The 13,215-nt window shown below is 38.7% G+C and overlaps 1 protein-coding gene across 1 annotated transcript in view; it reads left to right on the top strand.

Annotated features, from left to right (window-relative positions):
* LOC139722070 (equilibrative nucleobase transporter 1-like) overlaps nucleotides 1-13,215 on the top strand; it is a 34,119-nt gene that overhangs the window by 6,897 nt on the left and 14,007 nt on the right. The window contains exons 2-5 of the mRNA XM_071633391.1: nucleotides 1,651-1,944; nucleotides 4,892-5,079; nucleotides 10,282-10,405; nucleotides 12,540-12,632. Coding sequence (XP_071489492.1) covers nucleotides 1,762-1,944; nucleotides 4,892-5,079; nucleotides 10,282-10,405; nucleotides 12,540-12,632 — 588 coding nt within the window. The 5' untranslated portion in view covers nucleotides 1,651-1,761. The remainder of the gene's footprint in view (nucleotides 1-1,650; nucleotides 1,945-4,891; nucleotides 5,080-10,281; nucleotides 10,406-12,539; nucleotides 12,633-13,215) is intronic.

The following is a 13,215-nucleotide window of genomic DNA, read 5'->3' on the forward strand; positions in this document are numbered from 1 at the left end:
GGGGGGGGGATGCAGGGGCGGATCCAGGGAGGACCGCAACCGCTTTACGAAATTCCTGGATCCGCCCCTGGGATGGGGCATTACTATTCAAATATGATTTTTGATGTTTTCAGTACTTTATCATATTTTTTTTAATGGTTATGTTCTCTCATTTTATTAAATGAAATGACCATGATTACCATTGTTCATAGTCCTTTTGTGCTTTTATATAATCACGAATGTAGTTATTTTAATATCAAACAAGTTTTTGTATGGATGGTATCTAGGTCTATATAAAGTGCATTATAATTCATTACTTGATTAGTTTGACATCTATACAGACATTACTGTTAAAATAAATTTTGAAATGTATGTAGTAAAGTGTCTTCAAACAAATGATATAACAGTTTAGACAATTAACAGGGAAGAAGTGTCAGTGGCCTTCAATGTCAATGTTTATCTTCATGTTTCTATCTTTTTTGTCTGTTCTTGTCCTTTTCCATATCTCTGTTTCTACAATATCGCCATCCCTCATGATGTTTTATATTTTACTGGCTACATTTGTTTCTGTTTTGTTTTCTAGCAGAGAGGTAGAGCGAAGTATGTTCAAAATAATCCCATTTTGATTTTTAAGTGCTATATGTTACAAAAAACATTTCCCACTTTTGATCCTTAATAGTTAAAAAACTATATATCAAATAACACTGACATTGACATGAGCAATAGCTGAATAGAATAGTGTACAATTTATTAGAGGTTATTTAAAAGAAGTTAGCATACATCAGTTTCATTAAATTCAAGATTTATTTTTAAGTTAGGTTTTTCATTTTGTCCTGTTTCCAACACTCAATGCAAAATAATGTTGATTTTGCACAAGGGTCAATTGTGTGTATGGGACTGTGTGGTTACTGTGGTTAACAGCCTGACAATGGTCCTGAACAATGGCCAGGATTGGAATGCTCTATTACATACTCATGAGAAATTCCACTATTACATCTAGTCTTTATTCAGCCTGAAATATCATAGTGTATGCAAGCACATAGAAACATGTCCTTATTCTTCTTCTTTTTTTTCCATGTGCATGCATTTTAACCTTCACCATGAAATTAGACTAGCAGCGCCTAAGGCAATCCATCATGAATAATCAATAAAGCATTCATGAGCCTTTGAGCAAGATTCCAGAAGCCTAGTCAGCAGAGCTCTGAAAAGGTAGTATTCGTGGTTGTCTATTGTTCAGGGTCATTGTAGGCCCACACTCACATGCACATAGTTGGTTCATGCGAAAAGTTCAATTTTGTACAGAGGGTTCAATTTTGACCAAAATCTGGAACTTAACTTTGAAATTAATTATGGATTTAACAAAACTGATTCATGCTCTCATATTCAAAATTACCTCCAACTAAATTGCACACTATTCAGCTTTTACTAATATCAATGACATTGTTATGTGATATATAGTTTTCGAACTATTAAGGATCAAAAGTGGGAATGTTTTTTTTTTTGTAACACCTAGCATGTATATAATAGTTCGCTGAAATAAATGATTGTGAACTTCAACTTGGCACGCGAAATCTGTTTTAAACTTTACATCAGTCATGCATGGTGTCTAAACAGAGTGCTTAGTTCTGACTTGATACAACTTGAAATACGATTCTCATTGATATCCATCAGGAGAAAACCAACCAACGACAATTAGTTCGACTGAAAGAGTAAAGAAGCCAGGAAGACAACAGCAGACATTCGGTCCATAACGTGACACCACTGACCTGTCCAGACGCCAAAATGAAGGGAGTGGTTCTGGTCGAGCGTTTAATCGCCATAACACTAGCATGCCTGGAAAATCTGGTGCATGGCGGTATAATTTTTGGCTGGTCCTCACTGATTTTCGTGCTCAATGATATGGGATTTTTTGGTTACCTCTGCCCGGAGAACAGCCATTCAAACACAACAACTCAAGCTGGTGGCGTAAGTGAAAAAAAAAATGGGTGATGTTACTTACAAAATGATTTTTATGCTTCATTAGTCGTGCTCGTTGGTAGTTATTTTGGTCTGTTGATTGTCATTTTGTATATCTGGGACCACATTGGAGAGCTCGAAAATGGAAATTGATAAGGGGAATGAAGTGAGCAATATAATATATTATACCCTATCATCCTGATAAAAATACTGATAAAGGTGCCTCGAGATGCTCAATACAACTATAATTCGAAATAGGAAAATAATAGACCTATGAAGTTTGATCATTGGCCAGCGTGTTCTCTTTAAGTCTTTCTTTTGATACAAGTATTACCTCAGCAGAAATTTGTGAGATCTGTTGACATGGTTGATAAGTGCTAAAACTGCCTATAACGCCGTCGAAATTCGGCTTTGAGTCGGGAAAAAAACAAACCCTCAAGTACATCATTTGTATGTATCGTAATATATTATATTACATACTCGTGAGTTTATTCAGTATAATAAGGCTATGCTGTAACTACGCAGACAAACACGAAATTTGTAGAAACTTGATGTTTCTACAACAGATATATGGCGCTATACAAATGCTGTGGATCGAATATTCATATGTATATGCTGCACTGTCACTCCCATGTTATGAAGTATTTGATTCCAAACAGGATATATCGTGGCATAGTTCATTTCTAGATGATAATATAACAGAGCAGAAAAATGCGATCAGGAACAATATTCAAAGAGTTGGCTTATCCCATTTTTAGATGTAGGTCAACCTAAATGACACGTAGGTGTATTGAATACAAAAATGAATGCGTGAGCAATTTCGACATATAAAATCCTGTTCGCTGTATCTGATGAATGAATCAAACTGACGAACTCATGCTTTTATGAAAAGATATCCCTACACATTCAGACGACGACAAATTTTCATAGAGTTTGCAACCTTTTGTAATGAAGATAAAGGACTCATATGGGATTGACGCCCGAGAGTTCAAGTTTATGTCAACTTCATGATGAATCAAATCTATAAATCAAGGCAGTGTCATAACGATTCTAATGATGTAACCTTAAAGATGATGATAACGATGATGATACTCATGCATGAATGAAATATCAAGATCATTAAGATTATAACGATAAAACAATTGGTATAATAGATATAGTAATAATAGTTACAATGACAAGTTCACTTTAATTCTACTCCCGATGCCAGTTCTTTACACCCTTGTTATTGGTTTGTGTGCTCTTTAAATTCACTTGTAGGGACCTATATTAGTACCTCTTTCTATATTAAGCCAACACATGTTTGCTTAATAATATCAGACAAAACACACTTGTGCTTTACAGGAATCATAATCAAGTTCCTCAACAACAACAGCAAAAAAAAAAAAAAAAAAAATAGGTGTCAGAGCTATTGATTTTTTTTTTTCGGATGGATTCTACAAAATTTCTGGGATTGTACATTGAATGTGATTTGTTGTTGATATTCCATATCTATGAATTATTGATGCAGACAAATTTCAAGAAATAATGGCAACATAAACCAATTTTCCTTTTTCCCTTAACTTCACTTACATGCTACAGTAATTTTGCAATATTCAGTTTATGATATTCCTGCTTTGGGAAACTACGCATTGATATAATATTTTGCCCAAAAATTAAACGATTCTTTATATAAATCACTGAGATTACAATTATTAAACAAATAGACTCTCTTTCCGAAAGCAAGTATCTGAAGATTACTGAATCATTTTGTATAATCTAGGAGTATATGCATCTTATTATCCACTGAAGTTTGCCAGAAATCTCTAAACAGACGCGCCAAAGGGACTTTGTTCACCTTCCCCGCGCGCGCACTCTACTTGCAATTGAATACAAAATATTGGTTTTTAAAGACCCTAAATTTTAAAGTGATTACCCTGCTAAAGTTATTCATATATCAAAATTCAGAAATAAGTGGTTTTAGACCATAGATTTAAACTAGGTTGTTTCATCAGGTTAGTCAGCGCTGACAAGTTGTCAGTCTCTGACAGTCACCATGATAACCGTCAGTGACCGGATCATCTCAGCCAATCAAAACCAAGGATTTTGCTGAAATTTTCAGCGCTGACAACTTGTCAGCCCTGACTAAATTGATGAAACACCCCCTGATGCTATTGCATGAATACTCTTTATCAGCTTGGTATGTGTAGTGGCTTGGTATGTGCAGTGCAGTGGTAAGCTCCATGAAAGAAATTGTTGTCCATTTTGCTACCGTCGTTATGTATTCAAAGACATGACTCAGATCTCAACTATTTTGCGCGGGAAAGGCGCATTGTTGTTGGTTTTTTCCAAATGTCGAAACTTCCGGGATCACTGACATTCTTTAAACCTTTTTGTTTCTTTTTGTAAGCCATAGTATGTCCCTGGCATAACCCTTCTGATATTTGCCAAATGCTGGTTTTTTTCCCCGATTAACATGATTAATGTATTTTTTCTTGTAGTAGTACTGCATTTAACTTTAATAATTGACAGTGCTCTGTTCTGTAAAATCCAATTCTGTCAAGACAAACGCATTCTCTCCATTTGGGAGTCTGGCGACTTTCAAGCTGTGTGTCTTGTTTTGTATATTCGTTCATATTTTGACCTTTATTTTTCTATAAAACTACCATAAACATCAATCATGTTTCTTTTTTTATAAAGATAAGTTTGTATCATAGGCATACCATAAAAGCTTTTACATAATACTATGTGCTTGTTCTTTGTATGCAATTGATGACTGGCATTACTGAAGTGAAATAGAAAAAAATAAAGACGACTCCAAACAAACAAACGAGCAAACAAAGAATCAAACCATTATTATTAATCAAGTTAGTCTAGCGTAATACAGCGTAAGACGAAACAAAACAGATGTAAAAATTACCTGATAGTAAACAGTAGCCATATCTTTCTCTATTTTGGATCATCGTCTTCCATGCAGATTAGCGATGCTGTCACCATGGCAACAAACATCCAGACGGGAGGAGCCGTAATAGCCTCGTGCCCTGAGCAGGACTCTCAGCTTCAGCTGGTATACTCTCTAGCAACCGCTGCGCAGCCCGTATGTATGTTTCCCGTAGGATACTTCTTTGATCGGTTTGGAACTCTTCTTTCCCGTTTGGTTGCGAGGTTAGTATGTGTGACTGATATTCGTTTGGTTGTAATATATCTATATCTATATCTATATCTATATCTATATCTATATATATATACATATATATATTCATATATGCACCTATGTGTTTATATACATATAGATATACATATACATAAACATATACATTATACACATACATTTATGTTATACACCGTACTTTTTACTATCCAGTTGGCATTATGAATAACTACGGCTGCATTACAAGCAGCGAAATCTATTTCATCATTTTTAAGCTGTGAGTCATACAAACACTTTCCCATCTTCATGAAATCATCATCTTATTATTTGGATCTTGAGACCTATTGGCCGATGTTGTGTGTGGGGAATGGGATCCAGAACAATCTTCTCACACTGATTGGCAACAATACTGGATGTGAAAATCAGATCTGGGTTGTACCCCCGCCTCCATCGTGAGCTGTTGAAGGAAGGGGGGAGCTTGGCATCATGAATGAGAGACAGTTGGTTGGAGTCTGCCCAGCTCTCGACTAGCTCACCATCTTCATTAGTTTCAGCATAACCCCAATTGACATGATGGCTGTTAAAGTCTCCGATGACAACATTGATGCGACCGCTGGTGACATCAGGGGGAATGTCAAATATGATGGAAGGAGGTTTATACACCGAACTGACAGATACTCCCTTGGTGTTGATGGTAATGATTTCAGTGTTATCCGTATCAGAAATAGATATCTTGTCAGCAGACAGCCCATTACGTAAGAATACTGCACTTCCATACTGGTCATGTGGCCTCTCAGCAATGAGGGTCATACCCGAGATGCGAGGACGTACCCGTGAAGGTCCGCGATGAGTCTCTTGGAGACGGAGGATATCACAGCTATGCTTGGTGCATAGATCTGCCAAAAGATCTTGTTTGGCGCCAGTTAGACCTTCGATGTTCGATGATATTATACTCAAGGCCGGCCCTGACAAGGGCCCATGCTTGCGACCTTGGGCATCATCAACAGTTCTAAGGCCTAGTTGAGTCATGATAATGATGTGTGATAATCGTTGATAGCGTAGTGTGGTTGAAGGATTCGCAAGTGTAAAACACCTGTCAGGGACCGCGACGTGAACGCTCCTTCAGTGGTCTCAAGATCACTGCAGTCATCTCTCCCCGTGCTGTTCCCTTCAGGCGACGTTTCAATCTCAAGAAAGCCGACTGGAAGGGCTTCTCTGATGACCTAGACTCTGATATTCTAGATCTTCCTGCTACCCCTGACAATTATGATGCTTTTGTAGAATCAGTTAAATCATCATCGCGCCATAACATTCCTCGTGGCTGCCGCACAAGGTACATCCAGGGCTTGACTGATGACTCTAAAGCATTATATGATGACTACATCTTGCGTTTTGAGGATGACCCTTTTAGTGATGACACCATTGAGCTTGGTGAAGCCTTAGCTAATTCCATCACTGAAGAAAGGCGGAAGAAATGGCAAGAGCTCATTGAAAGCACAGATATGACTCATAGTAGCAGGAAGCCTGGAAGACCATCCGCATCCTAGGAAATGACTACACAAAGCCGCAGCCAAGGCCGCAAGTCACCGCTGACCAGGTTGCCCACCAACTCCTCTTGAATAGCCGGGGAAATCCAAATCACCGTCCTCAGAGGGCTAAACTTCCCAGAGCTGCTAATGCATCCTCACAAGACGCCACAAGTTTCACAAGGCCATTCACAATGAGTGAACTGGAATCTGCAATGAAGTCTATGAAAAACAACAAGGCTGCAGGTCTTGATGATGTCCTAGTGGAACAGATCAAACACTTCGGGCCAGGTGCACGCAGATGGCTTCTTGACATGGTCAACGAATGTGTTAAGTCCAACAAGATCCCAAAGATGTGGAGGAAAGCAAAAGTCATTGCTCTACTGAAACCTGGCAAAGACCCTGCCATCCCTAAGAGCTATAGGCCGATATCCCTACTCTGCCACATGTACAAGCTGTTTGAACGCCTCCTCCTGAACCGCATAGCATTGTTCGTTGATGATCACCTTATCCCGGAGCAGGCGGGTTTCAGACCGGGAAAATCATGTACAGGACAACTACTGAACCTCACGCAGTACATCGAGGATGGTTTTGAGAACAGAAAAATCACTGGTGCTGCCTTTGTCGATCTTTCTGCAGCATACGACACAGTCAATCACCGTATCCTTGCCAAGAAACTGTATGAGATGACCTCAGATGTTAGACTCACAAAGTTGATCTGCAACATGCTATCAAACCGCAGATTCTTCGTAGACCTCGGTGGTAGAAAGAGTAGATGGAGGACACAGAAGAACGGACTTCCTCAAGGGAGTGTGCTTGCCCCTTTGTTGTTTAACATCTACACAAACGATCAACCTACTCAACCAGACACTAGACGCTTCCTCTATGCTGATGACCTTTGCATTGCATCTCAAAAGGACACCTTCGAAGAAGTAGAGGAGTCCCTCTCCAGTGCACTGGACTTACTCATCCCTACTATGCCAACAACCATCTAAGAGCTAACCCAGACAAAACACAAATCAGTGTGTTTCATCTTAAGAATAGGGAAGCCAGCCGTCAACTACGGATTAGTTGGTATGGGAAACGCCTGCAACATGTATCCAAGCCAGTCTACCTGGGGGTGACACTTGACAGGTCCCTCACTTTCAAGGATCACATCATTAAGACCAAGGCAAAGGTGGCATCAAGGAATAGTATCCTCCGAAAGCTCACTTATACGAAGTGGGGTGCTGACGGGAAGACGGTACGTACAACAGCACTGGCTTTATGCTACCCTACAGCTGAGTATGCGTCACATGTCTGGAGTAGATCAGCTCATGCCACTAAGATTGACACTGTTCTAAACTCTTCATGTCGTGCTATTACTGGTTGCCTAAAGCCCACAAAGGTTGAAGACCTCTACCTACTGAGTGGGATTGCTCCTCCAAGCATCCGTAGGACCGTTGCATCCCAGAAGGAAAAGCTGAAGCAAGAAAATGACCCTCGCCATCCTCTCTTCAATCATGATCATTCAAGAAAGAGGCTAAAATCCAGGCGCAGCTTCATGCTTCTGTAAAGGCCCTGAACAAAAGCCCTGACAAGCAGCGTGTATCCATGTGGATTGAACGTCTTACCCATACACCGCATACAGTGTCTACTACCGGCCCTAAGGAAACTACACCATCAGGTGCCAGTGAGGCATGGCCTTTCTGGTCCTGCTGCAATCGCCTAAGAAGTGCTGTCGGCCGCTGCAAATCTAACCTAGCAAAGTGGGGGTATAGTGAGAATGATGACACCACCTGCCTGTGTGGAGAGGAGCAGACTATGCAACATCTCCTGGTCTGTCCACTTCTACCAGAGCCTTGCACAAAGGAGGATCTGGCAGCTCTAACGCCCTGTGCCAGGCAGTGCATCCAACATTGGACTGAACGAATCTAACGTTCCTTTCTGCGTAGTGACTCGAGAAGAAGATTATTTGGATAATGGTAATAATCATTATAAAGCACTGCAGACGCTTTTGTTCTTGTAGTATCCAGTTACACACGTACAATCTTAAATGAAAAATGTAGTGGAAATTCATGTCAATATACATTGATTCGTAATTTCCTGATCATCACTTATGTGTCCAAAAGAATATTCTATAGTAATGTGCTACATATCTTATGATAATATTTCTACTATTTGTCTTCAGATTACTTGAATACGCCACAAAATAAACCTGCCGAAGGCAAGAATCTGCTAATGACATCTCTCAATCATTGCCAAAGTATTATTGTCATTAACAAAAGGGCAGTGGAATGCACCTTTCCTTGAAGACCGAGAGTAACTTGCACGTTTCCCTGCAACATCTTTTGTTACTAGTAATCATAATATCAGTAACATGGAAAGATGTAAGTCATGCTCGATTTATTGGGGAGGGTGATTCCAGTGCCCGTTGTTCATCAAAATTATAGTATTCAGAAATGATTGATAGATGATGTCACTGGCAAAATGGGTCGGAATACTTTTATTTATTTGTGTTTGTGTGTGTGTGTGTGGACGTATCCAAGTAATCTAATTTAGATATATTCATTTAACCATATAAAGTGATGTTGAGGATATCATAAATCCACACAAGTCAGCATGCATTTGCATTAGAGATTCCTAGCATACGTCGGCACTAATTTTGACACATGCAGACATCCATTGTCAACGCTTTTACTGTGTATTCGCGTATTGATAAAGAATTTGGATGTGTTTTCATTTCGCATGCAGTCTACATAATGGAGCTCCTTTTCAGGGAGTGTCATGCAGAACACACACACACACACACACACACACACACATGCACACACACACAAACACACACACATATATACTTTCACACAAAGACATGCAAATAAACTTGCCCACAGCAATATTTGCACGGATCTCATTCTATTCGGTTCATCAAACTTTGGACAATACAGAATGAATAAAATGAGACACAGTTCTAAGAATCAAGGCCAAATGAGTCGCAGCCATCTCGCTGGCAGATGTTTACATCTCTGTATATAAAAGCTACTGGGAAGGAAACGTGTTATACCTCTAGCAGTCTGCAAAAATAAGACATTCGTTGAGAAAAAAAAATTAAACACAACAACCATGTACAAGAGTAGTACAGTCATCTGGGAATAGACCTCAATCAACTCTGTTCGTTGAACCGGAAGAGATTCTGAGGTGATTCAACTCTCCAGCTATTTTCCTAGATGAAAGAAAATATATAAATTATATATTTTTTCAAAATGATTATAATCATGACTAAACAAACAAACAAACAAACAAACAAATAAGTAAGGAAATACGCTCACAAAAAGGTAAGTCCAAATTAGGTATAGAGCTACTAATTTCTCATTAACACAGTTTTTTCATCTTCACTCATACACGTATTTCTTTTGTATGCAGATAAAAATCCTCTTCATGATGCATTTCGGCATTGTTTGAATGGAAAGATGATTACTACGATCCGCATATTTCAAAAGACAGACACCATCACTGTACATAGAGCGTAACGGCGTGATAACTCTTTGCTAATGTTTCTATTGATGCGAATTTACAATTTGAAATCTAGTGAAAAGAAATATTTTCGTTCAAGGATTATTGACTGGTATCAAGTTGACTCTTGCTTTTGAACATATTATTCTTATCATCACTTTAAAGTGTATTCATTTTGCGTGCTTTCCTGTCTTGCAGCCTGCTAATCCTGAGTGGGTACCTGTTGATGGCGTTTAGTTCGGCAGAATACTCCGCGCTCCTATTTCCCGCAACCATCCTCTTTACGATAGGTGGTGCTTTGTTGCTTCTATCCAGCATGCAGGTAAAGATTCCACTTTGCAAAATATCAAGGTAGGTTGAGTATAACTTTTACGGAAACACAATTCTTATAGACAATAAGTGTTCAGATAGTAGAAAAGCATGACGATGATTCTTCAGACATGTTGATGAAAAGCGCAAACATACATACACGGACATTATATACAGAGACATGAAAAGATCGGTATATTACGTGACACATGGTGTATAAAATAAATCTATGAATCATATTATGTTTGATAATATCTCATTAAAAAAATCTGATCAATGGAGCTTTGAAACAAAACAGCTTGAAGTGAAAAAAGAAACAAAACAAAATGAAGTCCATATTTATACACTTGAAAGGATATAACAACAGTCATTATATGCCACATTGGATTCTTAATTACAACAGATTTCTGTCAGAAATTATGACTTCTCAGTTACTATCATGTCATATCCTTTAACACGGCCATTTCTTTTAATTATACATTCTTTTACAAGCAAATGAAAAGGAGAAATTTATTAGTAAGGCCTATATGTATGTCAGACTGTAATTTGAAGCTAAAAATCACGCTGACGGAATGCTAGAGGTTTCATGAACGCAGGACATGAAATAAGAGACTTAATGAGTTCAGAATCGCTTGTTTCTTTTGATAAAATTATTCAAGATTGGCTTTTTTTTTGGGGGGGGGGTGGTGAGGTGGTGGGTGTTTTTTTTTGTAATAGTGTAAAGTAGGTAAAGATTAGTTTAGCATTGTTTAATAATACCCTAGAGAACTAAAGAGAATGATAGGTTGTATTGTCGTTTCGTCACATTCTTGCAGATAGTACTTATGCCTAAATACGGCTGTTCTTTGGCATCATCTCAGACAACGTCAGAAGCCACCCTGACACGAATTTGATACAGGTTATTGACCAGTGTAAACCACAGGAAGTAGACGAGATAAAATAGCTGGCTAAAGTTTTGTTTTGTAGTTTGTGATTATGAAATAGTTGTGGTTGCTCCTTTAAAAGAATGTAGTGCATACAGTTGTTGTATGTCAATATGGATTTACAGGAGCAAACAATGCTCTACGCATGAGTGATTGTCAAACTGAGTGCAATATTTGAACTTCAACACAAAAGCTGCCTTACCCATCTTTTTTGTTCAGTTATTTTCTGTCTTGTCAATTCAGTCTCTCTCTCTCTTTTCTCTCTCTCTGTGTCTGCTTTCTTTGTGAGGTGTCCATGGGTTTGCGCCTTTCGGTCCAAGACAAAACAAAGGGGTTTACCCCCTTTCCACTGAGATTTCTTTCTCATTAGTCACGGCAGTGAGTTAGTTCCTTCGGTAGCGCGTCCCGGGTTTAGAACCCGAGTCTGGACTGAGTGATGCTGTGTGTAATCATACCGTCCCCTCTTGCAAGAGGCAAAACACTCTGTTCCTCGACAACAATCGGATAGGACATGCAATGGATGTCCCGTGTGGGAGAGAATCACAACTCATGCACATAAAGATCCCGCTGCATTCATTCATCGCAAAGAGGAGGGTGTTTAACCCGGTGAAGTGGTCCCGCCTCACATCCATAACTGGACCCCATGGAAGACCAGCTTAGCATAGCTGAATATGGGCTATCCCGCCATCTTCACAGATGAAAAATGAACAAACAAAAGTAACTCCTCAAAAGCAAAGCTTGTTTTTTCCGACCACACACCGTAGTGTATCGGATCGCAGTCTTATGAATCCGACTCGTGTTGGTCGACAATCAGGTCAGTGTCAGACATGCCGGACGTGATCCGATCGGGCAAGAGCGTCCGGTGAGGATCACGTGTGACATAACATATGCCCGACACTAACCTGATAGTCAACCAAACACACGTCGGTTTCATCAGACTGCGAACCACAAACCACGTAAATAAAATATTGAAAAACATACAATTCAAAGAGGAATGCGAAGTTCATTTGATGAAAATTGGTTTGAAATGGCCGAGATATCCACAAAAAAGTGAAGCTAATTAAAAGGTGTGACCCACTTGCAAGAAATAAAAAAGTTTCACCTCTGGATGTTTTGGAAAAATCTGGAAAAATAAATCTAACCACACACGAAGAAACCCTTATCAGGGATTAAAGATTTAACGTCTAAAAATATTCTCTTTCTTGTTTGTTTATTTTCTTTCAGGTTGGCAATTTATTTCCATCACAGCGCTCCACAGCTATCTCCATAGTCAACTCCATGTATAGCGGATCTGTGATCATTTTTCTTATCCAAAAAGTAAGAATTGCGATATATCAATTTATTTATTTGTCCACTCTTTTCCTTTATACTGCTATTCGCGTCATTTTCTGCACTTGTGCACTGGTGCTTGTGTTCGTCTGTGAGAATGTATGTGTTTGTGTGAGAATGTGTGTGTTTGTGTGTGGATGGATGTGTGTGTGTGTGTGTGCGGTGTGTAAGACAAATCACATATAGGCAGATGATATGACTACTATTTTGTTAGAGATAGTTGCTAAGTTAGTAGATAATGCAAATTTTATTAACTTTTAAAAGTTAGTGGGTTAAACGTTAAATCTAAGGTACACTACTTACCACTGGGAGTGGCGATTAAAAAAAACAAAAACCAAACATTTGAGATATCATTTTGATGAATATGTGTAGGTCAGTTGTATCACCAAACATTCTATGATATAAACAAATTCGCAATAAGACCTAAAATATAAGGAGATATCATCATTCTTCTTAATAAACCATAAGTTTAGACGGTCTAGTCTATAAGCTTTTTTTTTTCAATGTGACTATTCTTCACATTTTGTATATTCTACAATATTTGACATGGATTATCCTGATTCAAATTTTT

The sequence above is a fragment of the Diadema antillarum genome, unplaced genomic scaffold (assembly GCF_040938485.1).
Source record: "Diadema antillarum isolate AM-2024a unplaced genomic scaffold, OU_Dant_1.0 scf00000156, whole genome shotgun sequence".
Taxonomy (NCBI): domain Eukaryota; kingdom Metazoa; phylum Echinodermata; class Echinoidea; order Diadematoida; family Diadematidae; genus Diadema; species Diadema antillarum.